At 39.1% G+C, this 18881-nt stretch overlaps 1 protein-coding gene across 1 annotated transcript; it reads left to right on the top strand.

The window, feature by feature from the left end:
• The first annotated feature begins 1512 nt into the window (after positions 1 to 1512).
• Positions 1513 to 18221, top strand: LOC143857233 (cytochrome P450 714C2-like). The gene is made up of 4 exons (XM_077367649.1): positions 1513 to 2021; positions 2258 to 2487; positions 14844 to 15449; positions 17685 to 18221. The coding sequence occupies exons 1-4, from the start codon at positions 1736 to 1738 to the stop codon at positions 18111 to 18113; spliced, it is 1551 nt and encodes a 516-aa protein (XP_077223764.1). The 5' UTR covers positions 1513 to 1735; the 3' UTR covers positions 18114 to 18221.
• The last annotated feature ends 660 nt before the right edge of the window (positions 18222 to 18881 follow it).

Raw genomic sequence — 18881 nt, 5'->3', positions numbered from 1 at the left:
CATAATCTTCTAGCCGTGCACGTTACCTTGTCCTCATGGGGGTGGAGTATCATCCCATGGACCAATCCAGACTTCTCAAACTCGCCGCCAAATGATTAAAAAGAGGGCCCACCTATCCCAAGCTAATAAGGTCCGTGTGGAGCACAATCTGGAAGAAAACCCATGCATCCGATATATGAGGGATAGGTTAACATGAAGAGGGGGATCGAGTTCTCTCAAACTTTGCTGATGCATGAGAAAAACCGGAGAGAATTCACCTTGCTCCCTACAAATCCCTTTATTCTACAACTTGGTCCTAGGAAACGGAATAGAAGAAGAAGGGTCTACCCAGACACCAAAATTCTCTTTCTCCTTAGTCCTCCACTCATATTTTACCACTCAATACCCAGAAAAAGTCTGTTTGTAAACTTGGTAACCTGCTTGTCTTCCTTATAGTCTTGCTGTTTTATTGTCTGGTTGAGGAGAAGAGAGAAAAGGAGACATTGAGGAGAATCAGTTAAGGGATTTTGGTGCCGTTTTTTTTTTTGGAAAACCAAACTATAGACATGGGATTTGGTGCACATATAGAAGGTTTGGGTTAGGGTTATGGTTTTTTGAATTGATTCGATGAACCCTCTTTTACACTGTTTTCAAACCAAACAGCGGCAACAGCTTGATCATGAACCCTCGTTTACACTGTTTTCAAACTAAAAACCTGGATTCTAAAATTCGCGTATCCAAACGGCCCCTTAGAGGTGCTTGTAAATATGCTTTTCAAACCAACCAAACAGAGGATATCCACGTTTCAGGGGCAAATGGCATGATTTTGTAAATTTGATGATGTTTTAGGTTATTTAGGTACTTAAAGGAGTAATGGCAGAGCTTGTAAATATGCAAGGCAGCAAGGGCTTTTTTCCGACTTTTTTAAAATGGGCAAAACGACAAAAACTTCTTCTTGTTTTAAAAGGCATGTTTACAATTTTAAATAGTTTTATTTTTAAAGGTGCTAGGGACAATAACAGGCAGGCATTTCATGGCTGGCTGCTGCATGTGAGAGCAGCCACACGCTCACTTTTCAAAACACTTTGTCTTATTCATTTAATACATCTGAGGTGGCTGCTCTCTCATGCAACAGCCAGCCACTAAAATGCCTTTCTATGATGGTCCCTAGCAAATCCCTTTCAACTTTAAGCTCGCTAGGGCCCATCACAGAAGGCATATTGTGGCCTGACTATTGCATGAGAGAGCCACCACCTCAGATGAATTAAGTAAATAAGACAAAATCTGTTGAAAAGTGAGCCTATGTGGCTACTCTCTCATGCAACAGCCGGCCCGTGAAATGCCCTCTGCGATGGTCCCTAGCACATTCCAAGTTTGTTGGCGTGTGGACCCACTGTAGACCATTTTTTTTTTTTTTTTTTTTTTGTGATGAGTAAGCTTGGGTTAGGCAAGACCCCCACTGTAGACCATTCATAGTAGTGCAGATCCTTTGTCTTATATGGAAAGCCTAAAGGCAAACGCCAACCATATGAGTGTTCAATTATGCAGGAAACATTAAAAAAATAAAAATAAAAAACTAATAAAGAAGAAACAAGGAAAACGCTGCACTTCTTTTTTTTTATCCTTCTTGAACGACTTTTAATTCTAGAATATTTCAGTCTCCACAAAATACTCGTTTTCATGTCTTTTCTTCCTTTAACATTCTCATCTTCCATAAATTCTTCTCTATCTCTTTAATACCAGTCAAGACATAAACATGGAGTTCATTCAATCCATGCAAAGATTGAGCTTATCCGTGGCAGCCCTTCTTCTCTTTTCGCTCTTCACCGGTATCTTTGCGTTCTGGTTTTCAGCCATTCGAGCAAATCAAAAGCTCCAAAGGAATGGATTTAGGGGCCCTCCTCCAAGTTTCCCCTTAGGGAATATTACTGAAATCAGTAGGAAGCAAAAGAAAGCTCTTCTTCAGTCTCCTCCTTTGGACATCAGTCATGATTTTCACTCAACTGTGTTCCCTTACTTTGTTCAATGGAGAAGCGTATATGGTAAGTTGCAGAAGTTAATTTCCAGGGTGTTAATATCAAAAGATGGACATCAAATTCTAAAATCATGTTTTTTTCTGTCTTGAATTCTTGGATAAGCTTCGCGACCAGGAGGTCTTCTTAATAGAAGAGACATTTGGAGCTAAGCTTGGGTTTGCTTGGGAGATCGTCATAAATTAATGAAGTATGTAGTTCATGGTACATAAAATATTCATAACTTAGAAGGATTTTTTTTGTAGGCAAAGTGTTTATTTATTGGCTCGGCACAGAGCCGTTTTTGTACATCGCTGAGCCTGAATTTCTGAAAAAAGTTGATTCGGTTGTCGTGAGCAAAACATGGGGAAAGCCGACTGTGTTTAAGCGCGATCGAAAACCCCTATTTGGAAACGGATTGCTTATGGCTGAAGGGGACGATTGGGCTCACAATAGGCACATCATTGCACCAGCATTTTCGCCCGCCAACTTGAAGGTGAGACTCCTCCTCTTCTTCTTGTTCTTCTCCTTCTTATGAAACAACCAATTGCTCCAAGAGCTTAAGTCGTTAGAGTTAGTGTTATTTAATCATAACACTTCCCCTCACGTGTGGCACCTCTTTTATTGGGTTGGCTTTACACGTGGCTCCTGTGGCCCCTCTTTTTGGTTGACCATACACGTGGAATTTCAATATCAAAATGTTGTTGGGTTTTGATGTTAGGAAATTATCCTGACGGTGGATGTGGCATGTGCAAGATCAACGGCCTAGATCATTTTGTTAGTTGGTTTTGTGAAAAGGCAATAAGTGAAAAGCCATAAAAGAAGGGGTGTAAATGTAAGAAACTTTTGGGGAGGGAACCAGCGTGATGAGGAGTTGTGTTTCTTCCCATAAATGTCTATTTATTCTCTCATCCGGTCCCTACTTGCACACAACAATTTCTACATCCTTCTCTTTGCAATCCACGGCAAAAAGAGAGAGGAAGTCGGTCCCCATCACCGTCTGTTGTGGAGTGAGGAGAAATACAGGTATGGAATCCTTCCACTGATAGCAAAACGATATTCGGCTTTCGGTATGTTCCCTTTACTGTTTCAATTTCAATCCATATGGGTAATTGTGATTTTCTCAAAGTTAGACCGCCAAAGATCCGTTGCCATGCTCCTTTTATGATGAACACTTACATGTGGTATCAGAGCCACGGTTCTGGCGAGAAAATAGCATTAAAAGTGATTGAAATAGGGTTTGTGAAAACTTGTATTTTGAGTGTCGCCATCAATTCTGGAGTCGAATCGATGATTAAATGGCACTGAAACGTTGCTTGTATTCCCATGAATCCAACGCAACAAACGGTTCGTCGATCCGATGTCTGGATTGCGTTTGGCGGCGATTTAAAGATGAAAATTTTAACTTTTGAGGAAGTTTTGGACCTCGCCGGAAAACAGTGTGCCGCCGGCAACCGGCTTGTCCGACCGGAGATTTTTCCTGCATGGTTACGAAGTTCGTCGAGAGACGAGTCCGACGGCGTATTGTGAGCCTCAATCGGACTTCAAACGAAGCCGCAATAATAAATCGAACTTTGAGTGTTTTTCGGATTTTGCTGGAATTTTCACTATTTTAATGAAGAAGACGATGAATAGTGTCGGGCTTGGCGGGCCGAACCGGCCTGCGCGGGCCCATCAAGGATCCGCGACGGGCTTTTCAATTAAAAAGGGCCCAGTAGACCCTCTAAGCCCACCAGACCGCTTGGCCCAACCTGGCCTGAACCGGCCCATAGGCCCAAACGGCCCAAATCTATGTTTGACTCGGTTTGGCCCATTTTTTTGAGATTTTTGGCCAGGTTATAGCGGATCTGGAGGTTTTGCACCCTTCTGAATCCATTTTTTGGGTCAGTTTTGGCATTTGGTATCTGTATCATATAGGTATAGTGTAAATTCAAAAACTTTTGATTTTTCAAGTTGGTTTTTGAGTCAAATATTTTTGGGTTTTAGCCCAAGTAAAACTGGTTCCGAACGTTTTACAACCCTTTGAAACCATTTTTGCTATCCATTTTTCCATTTGAGCACTGTATAATACACTTATAGTGTATTTTTAACACTTTTGACTTTATAAATTTGGTTTTGAGTCAAAAGTTTTGGAGTTTTGGGCTCGGATTAGATTGGTTCCTAAGGTTACAGACCGTTCTGGACCTATTTTTGAGGTCATTTTTGGTATTTAAGCACTGTATGATATAGTTACAGTGTAAAATCAAGACTTTTGGTTTTGTAAGTTTGATTTTAAGTCAAATATTTTGGGGTTTTGGACTTGGGTTAGACCATTCCTATGGTTTTAGACCATTCTGAACCCGTTTCCAAGGTCTGTTTTGGTGTTCGAAGTCTGGATTTTAAAATTCCAGTGTAATTTTATAACTTTTGGGTTTTTTAAAGTGGGCCTTGAGTTTATTTTTGATTTCAAACTCTTAAAGAATTAACTAAATGCCATGGAGACCCAGTTATGTAAAGTTTTGATGTTGTTTAATGATTAAAACTCAGTCAATGAACACCTTTGGTTTCTAATTCTTAACTTAAGAACCCTATATGTTGTTTATATGCTTTATGTTTTGCATATAACTTAAGGGTTAAAATGATTAGTTGAAATCATATATGGGACTAAACTTTTAACTTGAATGCACATTAGTTCATGCCAGATGTGCTTAAAACCCAAGCTTAGGGTTATAATAAACTGATAGTGTGTATTTTCAAAACCTAAAACATTGAATTATGTTTGATCATGGAACTTGAAAGTTGGTTTTGTATACACAAGTTTATTACGTTGTTCATTATTTTTTAGTTGAAATTGAACTATATCTTGTTATGATTGGTCACTAAATGAATGAACAAAGAACTGCGATTCCGACTGGGAAACGAAATCGCTTAAGGTTAAGTGGTTAATTTTGAGAACTGTGTCGCATACAATGACACATTTATGGACTATGAACCACTTTCAATTGCGACTATTTGTCCAAGAGCAACACTTAGCCCAACGGATGACTGTTGTTTTGCACAAATAGGCGGTGTGAGAGGGCTAGGCCTGGGTAACCTGGTTTGAGGTTATGCTTCTGCCCAACGGTGATGTGCGCCTCAAGTATAGGGTTATCTGGCCCTAGTTGGTCTCATGGGAGAGCCAATTGTGTGCTGTGGCACGACCCACGATGACACGCCTGGTGTCTCGCCAGAATCACAGTATTGTGATTTCCTGAATTGAAAATCGTTTGTGTGTTGTGGCACGGCCCAACGGACGACCCACAATGACAGGTCTGATGTTTCGTCGGGGTCATATTTTTGTGTTTTTTTGTGATTCTGGGCAATCTAACTAATTTTCCCTTAAGATAGATTGACTAAGTATTATATGTGAGAACCAATTGTGTGCCGTGGCACGGCCCAACGGACGACCCACGGTGATACACCGGTGTCTCTTCATAATCATGGTTTGTGTTTTCTAAAGTAGAAACCAATTCTGCATCATGGCACGGCCCAACGGACAGCCCACGATGGCACATATGGTATCTAATTAGAAGCACACTTATGTATCATCATGATTTTATACATTTTAGTCATTATTTTCAGTTGGATTGATTAAAATCGTGGATTGAGTTAATTAAACTCCATTTGTGGATTGAGTAGGTGTTATAAGAAGTGAGCATGTTTGGAACTGCAAGTCTGTGTGGACCCCGATCCGAGAGAGGCGGGGGACGGGCCCCCACGACCAGTCTCAGAATCATCCACGTGAATGGAGAGCTCTACCAAGGAACTCTCAAAAGAATGTGCCTCTCACAGCATGAGTGGCGATAAAAGGTGAGATACCTCTCGATTCGGGGACTAGCCCAGATTCGAGGCGTATCTTAAACAAAAGAAGAGTCACCATCCAAGGAAGTGGGCCATGGATCCCATACTATGCTCTGTTGCAACGGATAACCAGAGATATAAAAAGAAGGTTCGTGCCTGGTTACGAATTTGGAAGGTCCGAAGAGCACCTCGTCCGCCCAAGTGCAAGCATCTGGTCTCTTATGCTATTTATTATTGATTTTGAAGAGTTTTGAGTGAAAGTCATGTGAAATGGGAATATATATCTCCGAGAAGACGTCTACCTAATCATGCATGTCTCAGAGATGAATAATAAACACACACAAAATAAATGAAAGAAGTGTCGCCTAAGAATATCTAAGTTATGAGTGTCATACCTAATTGGTGCCTGAGTTCTGGTGTGCAAACACATGCATGCTACAGCTAAAGGTATAGGATCTGTACATGAAAGTAAGAAAACACAGCACAACACACAACACAAATCAATTCTATACATGACTGGACAAGACAAACCCTAAAACTCTAATGCAGGACTTGACTCGGACCAGAATGGCCATCCACCCTGGCTGCACTACGTATCCCGGCCTAGGAAAGAATCAGAGTCAACATAGTTCGATGACCTATTCTAAACTACGATGCCTAACCATCTAGAACCGCTATCCTAGACTCGATCCACTAGACTCGACTGATTTTTAAAGTTTTTTGTACGATTGCTTAAATTCAAGTGGATTGTAATTTTTAGGACTCTCTATATGCCCTAACTAGTGCAAGTTGATTAATCGTAAGCTAATGCAGGTGGGCCCTATATCCTATGTGTATCTAGGCTGTGCATCCTAATGAAAACCATGGGCTGACTATATGCTTCCTAGTCTAACCATCAGTTCGACTAAATGTCTAACCGATCAACTCGAGGCCTCCTAACTCTAGGGACACTCACACGACAGGACACACCATATCAATACAAATCAGGACAGCCTCCTAACTCTAAAACATCCCAAATATCTAGGACAGACTCCTAACTCTATGGGAAGATCTTTTGAAAAAAAGGTTTTGAATATTTTTTTGTATTTTTGGAGGGTTTAAAATGTTTATTTTTAAAGGTTTGGCTGGACCTGGAATGTGGATCCCAAGCTGCACTACGTACCCTGTAAAAAGGGATCAAGCCAACGTAGTTCGGAAAAGAATTCCTAACTACTCTCCTAATGACTCAAGATTTTTGAGATTTTTGGTTTTTCAGATGTTTTTTATGCTTTTTGACACAAGATGACAGAATCATATCATCATAAGGGGAGGACAAACTCCTGAATATCCTGCAAAGGTTGGACAGCATCTTATGCTTTGCGGGGGAAAAGAACAGAATCACAGCTCTGCAAGGGTTGGACAGCATCCTATACCTTGCAAGGAACTAGATAAAATCACACGATTTGATAAAAGGTTGGATAGAACCCTAACCCCTATGATGATAGGACAGACTCTTGAAAGATTGACTCTCTAATTAAAGACATACTCTCTAGCTAAAGACTGACTTATACGAAAGGAAAGACTCCTAGTACACGACCCTAAGAGGGGAGTGCTAATGAGACTAGGTTAGTCTCGTAAAAGAAATGGAGATAAAGAAGGGTGCCAGTGAGACTGGGCAAGTCTCCTAGAAGAGAGAACACTACGACCGAAGAGACAAAGCCTGTCTCCAGAAGGTTTGACTTTTCTGCTGAGACATAGCTTGTCTCTCTAAAAGGTTGGCTCCAGCTAGCGCCATCATTGCCTTTGCAATGAGAGAGACCTAAGGTTTAAGGAATGAACATCTAAAAGACTTGGGCAAGTCTTTTAAATGAGAGAGGAGAGTGCTACTTGGACTGAGCAAATCCCCTAATGATGGGCTTGGGCTATCACCTTCATCACCCTTTGCAATGAGAAGGCCACTAGTGTCTTAGTTTCATACCTCAAGACTTGGAATGCTCTCTAAAGAGAAGAAGAGGGGGAATGCTATACGGACTAGGCCAGTCCCCTAAAGGATGGGCTTAGGCTAACGCCTTCATCGCCCTAGCAATGAATGGAGGACATTTTTGAATTTTAAGGATAAATGATATCTTTCATATTCTTTCAACGGAATAAAATACTAGTCATATGCAACTTAACTTCAGGACAAAGGTATTTAAATTCCCCTTATAAATGATAACATATCTCTACCATATCTTACTATCCATGAAGAATGTCAACTAGGCAACATGAGGAATAACCCTATGGAACATTAATATTTTTACTCGAATATAATCATTCTCAGTTCACTATAACAAATTTCAGAAAATTCTCACTTAAAGGTCAATATAATTTTCTCAAAGGCATTAGGGAAAAAGACAGACTCCTAGTTAGAAATCATTGGTGAAAGCAAAAGATACTAACAATGCCTTTATATATGTATCACTTTAATAGACACAATCAATAAATCATACATGTAATTCTATTGAACCTGACTATCATATAAGTGATGAATGACTTCAACCAACTAATTCCAACTTTAAATACATGAGTCCTTCTAGATGGAATCATACACCTAATATACTGTGTGTACCTGTGTAAAATGAAGCTATGAAGCATTTGTATTTTCGGTAAACCTGTGTTGTAAGAGAGTAATAGCAGTGATGATCGAAGAGGTGATTGGAACTCATACATCAACAACTGAGTCTTGTGGATGTTGAACGGATCCCTCTCAAACTAATTTCAATTGAACAAGAGAATCGGCATCCCTTCCCAAAGCAATGAAGCACGTTCCCTCTTTGCTTACCCTCTCTCTATTCACTTGATTCTCCTTCCATCTTTCTGATTGCAATAGTGATTTAAGGACGAAACGGCAAGGGAATTTGTAAATCTGAGGGTTAGAGCTTCCCTTGACCGGCCGAAGCTCCGACGAAGCCTTCTCGGAGGAAATGATCAGCCTAAAAATTCCTCTTTCTCTCTGCCATTAGGGTTTCCAGGTTAGAATATGGAGGCTAGCAGGGGAGGTGACCGAATTTCACAAAGTTCACCGGAGGTAGCATCGATCAGAATAGCAGAATGAAGATTTTCTAAAGCTAGATGAAAATGAGCTATGGCCAATGATTTTTAAGGTGAAAACAAACTGGATCTATAGCTAGGGTTTCAACAGAGATTCACAAGGAAAATTAGTGAACAGGAATAGCAGATATATCAAGGGAGGTGAAATCGTGACGAAACTAACTTGCCACTAGTAAAAAGGGTTGAAATCCGGCTAGATCTTGTTGGAGAAGATGAGAAGAACATAAGGTTTAAAGTGAGGAAAAATGAAAATCTTAGGGTTTATAAAGAGGGAAAACTCAGATCTGATAGTTCTAAAGAAAGAAAGGATGTGGCCATGAAGGAGAAGAAACTATTAGCCAAGATGTCGGCTGGCCAGAGCTTGCCGGAGCTAGAGATCGAGGGAGGAGGTCAGCCAGAATGTGGCCGGAATCCGGCTTGGGATGGTCGGAGAAGAAGACCGGTGTAAAGGAAAATCGCCTTATTTCTCTCTCTCTCTCTCTCTCTCTCTCTCTCTCTCTAATCTCTCTTCTGTTTGATGAAGATCCAGTGATGGAAATGCCGGAGGTGATCGGAATTTCAGCGAACTAATCGAATAAGATGAAAGCCCTTCTCTCTGCAATTTTCTTCTTCTCTCTGAAGCTTATATCCCTGATCGGAGCTTTGCCGGAGGCTAGCCGGTGATCGATCGGAGAGGATAACGATAAGCTTCGCACGAGATCTGCTTTCTCTCTCCTTTTCTCTCTCTCTGAGATTTTTTAGAAAATGCTAGTCCCCTTCTCCCGAGCTCTGTTGAATCCCTTTTATAGCAAAATACTATATATTTCCCACCCACTTGGGTGAACAAGGCACCCCCTTATTTAGATAAGCCATCCCCCTTCTCCAAATAATGAACGAGCTGCTCTTTTTATAAGGGGAAATCATGGATCCATACCCCCTTTTCTTACCTGGACAACCACTTTGAGTGTATTATATTACTTCTCGTTTTTTATTCTACAGATAGGTTATCTATGGTGAAGGAAATAGTAACCCAAAAAAAAAGAAGAAAATGATGGCTAATGGTGGATGTATGGGTTGCTAAGGTAATGGAAAAGGTGAAAATTAAAGGAGGTTGAGATGGTTTTGGGTGGTGAAGAGGCCGGTGAGAATGGGGTTTGATGAGAGTGGTTGGTCCCCTTTCTTCTCTTCCCTCTCTCTATTTTCTGATTTTTTTGCAATTGAGAGGCCTAATTCATTCATTTGATGGGGTATATATTTACGCAAAGCCAATTAGGGCTCGGTCAAAATGGGGTGTCTACAGTCTGTGTCTGTGACATTGAAGTTGTTGGTATCTTAGTGTCTTTTTTAGATACCGATTATGTTGAGTACTTTAGTGGGTCAGAAACCTTAGCAAGTGATGGAATAGATCTGCATAATTCAAGACTACAAAAGGCTAGATTATGTATCATTGAATGGCAGGCTCACTAAACCCACATCTAAAAGATGCTTATGAATAGTGAGAGTTCAATGTTAGTATCACTATAGTAGTAATGGTAGACCTCCATTTTTATGCAATTCGTGATGTTTTTAAGACTCGAAAATGCAAATGAGTTCTTGAATGTAGTTAGTGAATATTTTAGAGGATCATTGGAAGCACTTGCAAATACCCTTATGATGTGTTTTGATAACTTTAAAGTATATTCACCAAAGTTGTAGTTTTGAGCACACTTTGAAAGGCTTTAGATTCAGAACCTTGGTTGTGCTCACTTTCGACACACTTCTTGGTTATTTTAAATGGCAACATTAGAGTCCTGAAGATATAGACTAGTCTTAGCATTATCAATTAAAGAGAGTGAACTTGGTATCAAGTGCCATTATCTTGAATAATAAATGACACTTAAAGTATGGATCCCTTAAGTTCGATATGGCCTGGAATTAATACCATATCTTTGTATATTATGATTTCTATTTCGTAAGTACTCCGAAAAAAGATTTGTGAATAGATTAAGGCATTACTATTCACATTTAGAATTCTATGTGAGGTCTTGGTGCGAGTTAGGTGCTTAGTAGAGGAGAGTATACCATTATATCGGAAAATAGAATAAAGGTGGCTGTTGAATCCATTATTACTCGCCACTCTTTTCTGAAATTTTGGTTTCATATGAACTAGAACCTTATTCTAGAAAAACTTGATTCCTTTGGCTATGAATCAAGGTCTGGAAGTATAATGGATTCTCTCTAGTTTTTCATTTCCCATTTAGTGATTTTGGTTCTCTTCAGGGCAATCATTATTGACTTGGATTGCACTTCTCTCAAGGTCAAACTTGGCCCACCTTGCATTAGAATGAGATAGTCAGTATTGTTATAAATAAATGAAATCGCGTGAACAAGAATTTATCCAATCAGTGGCTTAAGTTTTTTAACCACATATCTGAGGATAGTTGGGCAAAAGAAGAATTCTAGATTCACTTGATTTTACCGATTTAAAAAATGATACGGAGGTACATTGAAGGAGAAATATACAAAGATTAATCGGTTTATGGTGTCACCAAGAGTATTGATCTACTAAAGGTCATTCACAATGACATCTTGGATCTTAGGACTCTGACAGTTGGTGGCGGAAGGTGTTACCCTTTTGGTTAAATTTTCTAGCCATATTTAAATGTGTCTCTCTAATCAGAAGTAGGAGGCCCTATCTTTGTTTGTGATCTATAAGGTAAGAGTCGAGAATTAACTTAGCATAAACGATCAAAACAATGAGGGTCATTTATGCAACTCTCTGTTGCCTAAGATTGTGGGCTAAAACTCTTAAAACACCCATGTATTTGTGATCCAAGTAAGGTTGTGCCTAAGACCCTTTAAGATTTATGGGTCATAAGGAAGCTGAAATTGGGAAACATGCAACTTTGGGTTGTTTACATGAGGCAAAAGTTTATAACCCACGAATATAGTGATTAAGCTCTATGACCATAAGTTGCAATTTCATAGATTATCTTAAAGTATTTAAGAATTTTAGGTTCTGTTGATTGACCCATAGTACGTATATTGTCGGGATTAAATGTGCCAAGACTTCTAAAGGATGGTGACCTTAGTGGGAGTGTAGTGTCTTTAGTAAAATCACCTTTAAGGAGAACCAGATTGTAGTACCGGTACTGGTGATCCAAGAGAAGGTGGTACCAATGCTCATTGGAACATTAAAAGACACATATAAGTTAACAACCCACATTATAGATGTTTTGGTGGTGACGACTACCGAACAATCCTTGAGGCTAAGGAAAGAGGCACATAGTCTGTAGACTTAGAGATTCTGCTTAAGGTTTAGAGCAGACTTCCCGACAATTGTACATAAAGTTTCATCAAGTACTCTCTATGTTAAGTTTTAAGGAATTGTCACAGGATAATGGATATATCTTAAGGTCAGAGGAGTAATATTATTTTTCTCATGTTATGTGTTAATGGTATACTACTTGCTAGTAGTACTTAGCCATGTTCAATGATATTCATACAAAAGAATTCAGGTGAAGCATCCTACATAATACGAGTTTAGATTCACCTAGTTGGGACTCGAGGATTGCTGAGATTGCAGAAAACCTATTTTGGTAAAGTCCTAAGTATTGAACATGGATAAATTACTCCATTTGTAGTGTTCCTATAGTTAAGGGTGATATATTCAGTCAGTTCCAAGGTCCCAGGATCGATTCATTATAGGAGCAGATAAAGAGGTTCCCTAATAGTTCCGCAATTGGGGTCTGTTGAATGTTTAAATCTGCACCTATCTGTGTATAACATATATGGTGGGCAAATTTAGAAAGTACCAATGTTATTTATGTATAGATCATTGGAAATTTGCCAAAAGGTTATATATTGTCTGTAAGGGACTAAAGGTTTAATGCTCACATAAAGTAAATGAGATAACCCTAGTGTGATTGGTTAATCTAATTCTGACTGTTGTCGGAACACCTAGAGTTCTGCTCTAGTATATTTTGCAGAAAGTCCTAAATCGTGGAAGAATGTCAAATTGACACTCAGTTGCTTCTACCTTGGGTACGGAGTTTATTGTGTACTTCAAGGCCTTGTACTATGCCTTGAAGTCACGAATTTTGTCTCATGATTTTATCTTGTTGATAGTTGACAAGTTACTGAGAATGTATTGTGATAATTCCGCTGCGGTTTTACAATTCCAAGAACGACAAATCAAGTAATGGGGTCAATGTATTGACATATTATCGTGAGGAAGTTCAGAATCACTGTGTATCTGAAGATTACATAAGCACCACACTTATGTTGGCGGATCCTTTGACTGAGGGCTTTGTCACCAAAGCTCTTCAGAGAGCATGTAGCGCGCATAAGGTTAGTTGACACTTTTGATAGCCTATGACAGTGGGAGTCTGCATTAGGTATTGAGATACACTGTTGTGATCACATTTTATTTTATGATTCTGATATATATTATTTTCTACCGCTCCATTTTGTGCACATTACGTAAATGGATTGTGAGTAAGAGGTAGAATATCTGTAGACTGTTTTGGACCATATTTACATCTTATGCATGTATGCGTTTACATTCATGTTAGTAAGTATTACTAATGATATAATCGTGGGGTAGGCGATTGGGTAGAGTTGGTGACCCAATGATTACATAGTTTATTGTTAGTAGTTTTTGCTGAACGGAATGTTGTGTTTATTATCTAACTAACTTAAAGATATGATCCTTATGTTTGGCTCAAAGATCTTGCTGACCAAGTAGGAGAATGTTAGGAAATTATCCTAACGGTGGATGTGGCATGTGCAAGATCAACGGCCTAGATAATTTTGTTAGTTGGTTTTGTGAAAAGGCATTAAGTGAAAAGCCATAAAAGAAGGGGTGTAAATGTAAGAGACTTTTGGGGAGGGAACCAGCGTGATGAGGAGTTGTGTTTCTTCCCATAAATGTCTATTTATTCTCTCATACGGTCCCTACTTGCACACAACAATTTCTACATCCTTCTCTTTGCAATCCACGGCAAAAAGAGAGAGGAAGTCGGTCCCCATTACCGTCTGTTGTGGAGTGAGGAGAAATACCGGAATGGAATCCTTCCAGTGATAGTAAAACGATATTCGGCTTTCGGTATGTTCCATTTACTGTTTCAATTTCAATCCATATGGTTAATTGTGATTTTCTCAAAGTTGGACCGCCAAAGATCCGTTGCCCGTGTTCCTTTTATGATGAGCACTTACATTTGAACCCAGGACCTGGCTCGTCCGCCTAGAGGCAATAGCTCTAATGTCATGTGAAACAAAAAATTACTCCAAAATCTTACGCTGTTAGAATTGGTGTTATTTAATCATTTATACTTCAACACTTCTCTCTCTGATACAGAGACCACTGCTCATGATTCATGTGAAGGTTGTTTTTTTAGATCTTCTTCTCCTCTCTCTCTCTCTCTCTCTCTCATACAAAGATATCTGCAGATGATTCATGTGAAGGTTGTTCATTTAGGGCATGTTGGATACCATGAAATTTATCCTAGCCAGAAATATTAGCTTACCCAATGGTGAGGGAGGGTGGGAGAGGAACAGGCACAAAGGAATTGAGGGAAGAGAGGATAAGAAAAGCCTGAGAACGATGGAAACAAAAAACTCCACCCAAATTATGATCTATTTTTTTACCAACTCTCTCATCTTCTATTCATTCATACCCTCTCATTTCTCTCATTCTTCCCCCCTTCTTGCCCCTCTCTCACCACTTGAGAAACCAATTTATCATGAAAAAAATTCATGGTTGCTAGACATGGCCTTAGTTTTTCCCTTATATTCCTATATGGAGTCATAAATTAATTAATTTTTCTTTCGTAAAAACATGCATGAGAAATCTTTGTTGACTGGTTTAAACATTGACCCATCTCCTTGTCTCCCGTCGGCAGTCCCATCTAAGTTCTTGACTGGTTTAAGATGTTAATTTTGTTGTTTTAGCTTATTAAATCCTAACCCAATCCTAACCCATTTATTTTCATTTTATGTATATAGGCTATGATAAGCTTAATGGTGGAATCCACCACCAACATGTTAGATGAATGGAGTAGGCTCGTCGCCTCGAATAAAACAGAAATCGATGTGGAAAGATTCATCACAAACAATGCAGGTGAAATCATAGCCAAGACAAGCTTTGGCATGACCCACCAGTATGGACAGAAAGTGTTTGAGAAGCTCAAATCCATGCAAGTTATGCTCTTCAAGCCTAACCGCTTGGTAGGTGTCCCTTTTAGCAAGTTCATATATGCCAAGCAAACCCTAGAAATAAGAAGGCTAGGAAAGGAGATAGACCGACTTCTTCTATCCATCATAGATTCTAGAAAGGCACATAAGGGTGAACCCCAACATGACTTGTTGGGCCTCTTGCTCACCATGAATCATGCCAACGGACAACTTGGAAAGAAACTCACGGCTCGAGAACTCGTCGATGAATGTAAGACCTTCTTCTTCGGCGGTTATGAGACAACGGCCTTGGCAGTCTCATGGACCCTACTCCTTCTAGCATTGCACCCTGAATGGCAGTGCCTCCTGAGGGAAGAGATAATACAGGTCATTGGGGAAGGAACTATGGATTTCACTATGCTTACAAAATTAGAAAAGGTAATCTTCGATTCAACCACGGAACATCAAATCTTAATCATCTTGAATGTAGACATCAATGTGACATCAACACTATCTTCTTCAAATCACAACAACGACCAAGATACTCATATTGCTTTTGCTTCTATTGCAATTGTTGTTGTTGTTCTTCTTCTTGTTGATGATGATGTTGATGTTAGTGTAACTAGGATTGTTGTTATTACTACTGGTACAATAATTAACTAACCCAAAATAATAACTACAGTAACATATACCCTTGACTGAAATATTATCTATTGCTAAACTTCCTAATAGTAACCTTGGAGGTAGTATCTGTTGTAGCTACTTTAATTAAATGAATCAATAGTTAGAAGTTAGAACCATAGCCACAAGGTTAACCCATATATCATGATATGGCTCCTACCATGTAAAAGGGTCATTTGTAAGCATGCGTATACCACATCACACACACACACACATAGATGTTCTTAAGCTATTTTATCACAGCAGATTACCAATTTCAAATAAAATTTCATTTTTGTTTATTTCTATTATTTTTTATATTATAGTTATTTTATGTTGATATATGATCGAAAAATTACCTAGCTGATCAATCAATTTATATATATATATATATATAATGAGAAAAGTGTTCCTGCGCAGCTGCGCAGGGACTTACCTGCGCATTAGTGGCTTATAAAGCCACTGATTGGTTTGTATGCAGGTCCACCTTTGCGAGGTCCACAAAAAGCGACCAATCAGTGACTTTATAAGCCACTAATCCGTAGGGAGCTCTCTACGCAGCTGTGCAGGAACACTTTTCTCATCTATCTATAATATATACTAAGCATGTTTTTTTCTGTTGTCATTCGTCTTTTTTCCAAGAAATTTTTTTCCTACAAACTTTTTCCCCTTAGAAAAAGGTTTTGCCACTAATCATCATTTGCCACAATTAATTTTGATTTACAGTTATTTTCCAATTTCTCCCACGACTGCTAATGATTTGCCATTTTTAACTTATTCCTCTATTAATTTGGGTTTGCCGCCCTATTCGAAATCAAATTCCTTCCCAAAAATTCGCCCCAGGCTTGCCGCCCTCCACTAATTTCCCGCTATCTTTCAAATTTTCAACTTCTATATCCGTTTTCCTAATTAAATTTGTTTTACGAATCACATTTGATTCACCCCTAATAATATGGTCACTTTTGAGTCCGTTTTGATTTAATTAAATCCGTTTTTCAGAAAGAATCACTTTTGCACCTATTTATTTGGGTTTGCCCCCCCTAAATCAGTTTTAATTTTGAAAACGGAGATATATCCTACAAATACGGTCAAAACACATCTAAAATGGGAGATCTCCTACTAATTATGTTTTATTTTGATTGGTAACTTCAATGGAGACTCCCTATTTCATCTCATCTCTCTCCCTTTTCACCGTAGTTACACATCTCTCTCTCTCTCTCTCTCTCTCTCTCTCTCTCTCTCTCTCTCTCTCTCTCTCTCTCTCTCTCTCTCTCTCTCTCTGTGTGTGTGTGTATATATATATATATATACACACACACACACACACATATATATATGTATATATATATATATGAGGAAAATGATTGTGAGCTTGAAGCTCATATAGCTTATATGAGCTTGAGGGCCCAAACACATATGGGCCCACATTGTCAGGATGATCCAAAGCATTCATTTGAAAGGCCCTTACATAGATAGGGTGTGTACAAAAAATCGGCTCCATAGGATCATCCTAACCCATCCAAAAGTGGAGGGCAAAATGGACAGACACCGTTTGCCACAAATCTGCCCATTTTTGCCCTCCGCTTTTGGAGGGGATAGGATGATCCAATGGAGCTGGTTTTTGGTACACACCCTATCTATGATGGGGCCTTGCAAATGAATGGTTTGGATCACCACAAAAAATGTGGGACCCATGTGTTTGGGCCCTCAAGCTCATATAAGTTATATGAGCTTCAAGCTCACAATCATTTTCCTCATATATATATATATATATATATATATATATATATATATATATATATATATATATATATATGTGCAAACATAATGCACCAGGGTGAAGCCCACCATTTTACACCCATGCGTAGCATGCGCCTTGAATACGTGTGTGTGTGTGTGTGTGTGTGTGTGTGTGTGTGTGTGTGTGTTGATGTGTGTTGATAAACTTCCTTGTTACTACGGTTAGAAATGTCTTCCTTGTTTAGCTAACTATATCTTGTTACATGTCTCCAGATGGGATGGGTGATGCATGAGGTCTTACGGTTATACTCACCGGCGCCCAACGTCCAGAGGCAGGCTAGAGAGGACATTCAAGTTGGAGATGTTGCCATCCCTAAGGGAACAAACATGTGGATTGATATTGTGGGAATGCACCATGATCCCGAGCTTTGGGGTGACGATGTTAATGAGTTTCAACCTGATCGTTGGTCTAAGAATGCTCTATATGGGGGTTGCAAGCATAGGATGGGGTTTCTACCCTTTGGGTTTGGGGGAAGGATGTGTGTGGGTAAGAACTTGTCCATGATGGAATACAAGATTGTCTTAACCCTAATCCTCACTAGGTTTTCCATGTCGGTTTCCTCAAGCTATACTCATTCCCCTACCCATATGTTCACCTTGAAACCTTCTTGTGGGATCCCTCTCATCTTTCAACATGTTTAGAGAGGAGTTCAGTGCTTTGGATCTTGAATGATAGTTTTAGTCCCCAAGTGAATTCCGTTCCATTTATCTTTTCATGATTAATACCTTAATTCTTTGGTGCTTGTTGCATTCATTTATTTATAGTGCAATTTGAATAATAGAATTGATTATGTATAATGAGCAAATATTTCTTCATTAGTTGATGTATCAAGCATCACAAGGATTCACTCGGTACATCTTTCGAATAATTCAACTTATGAGAAAAAGGCCCATCACAGCTTAGTTCAAACTTCGAACTTTGAGCTAATTCCACATAAAGCTAAAGAATTAAATTTCATCAAAAAATTACATTTTCACATAATATATAGTATTTTAACAATTCCGGTAGGTGTCTTGTAGAACATCATCTTCCCTAAAAAAAAGGAAAAAAAAAACCTTTTGGCCTAAGGGGATTATGGCTCAGTCAAGTAAGTCACTCATGTCGAGTCATGTGGCATTCCAAAACTCCTATCTAAATAACATTTAGAGTCGGCTCGTACTCATAGCATTCCCACATCAATGAAAATGTTAAGGCACTATGGACAAAAACTGCAAATCAAATTCAAACTTCTCATCCAATTCGGTTTGAGAAGAGTCACCACCTTGAATAGGGTCCTAGACCAGTATTAGACACTATAGTGCACGCATGTATTTCCAAGCATGGTTGTTCTCCATTTATATAATTGAAATCTGTTAGGCGCCGATTCTTACCGATTAGAGACTAGTCTGTACTTTCATTATAAGAATTAC

Source organism: Tasmannia lanceolata, unplaced genomic scaffold (genome assembly GCF_043159265.1).
Source record: "Tasmannia lanceolata isolate RefF3 unplaced genomic scaffold, GAP_Taslan_0.1 ptg000024l, whole genome shotgun sequence".
Taxonomy (NCBI): domain Eukaryota; kingdom Viridiplantae; phylum Streptophyta; class Magnoliopsida; order Canellales; family Winteraceae; genus Tasmannia; species Tasmannia lanceolata.
Note: the sequence above shows the minus strand (reverse complement) of the source record. Positions and strands in the feature narration are given on the sequence as shown.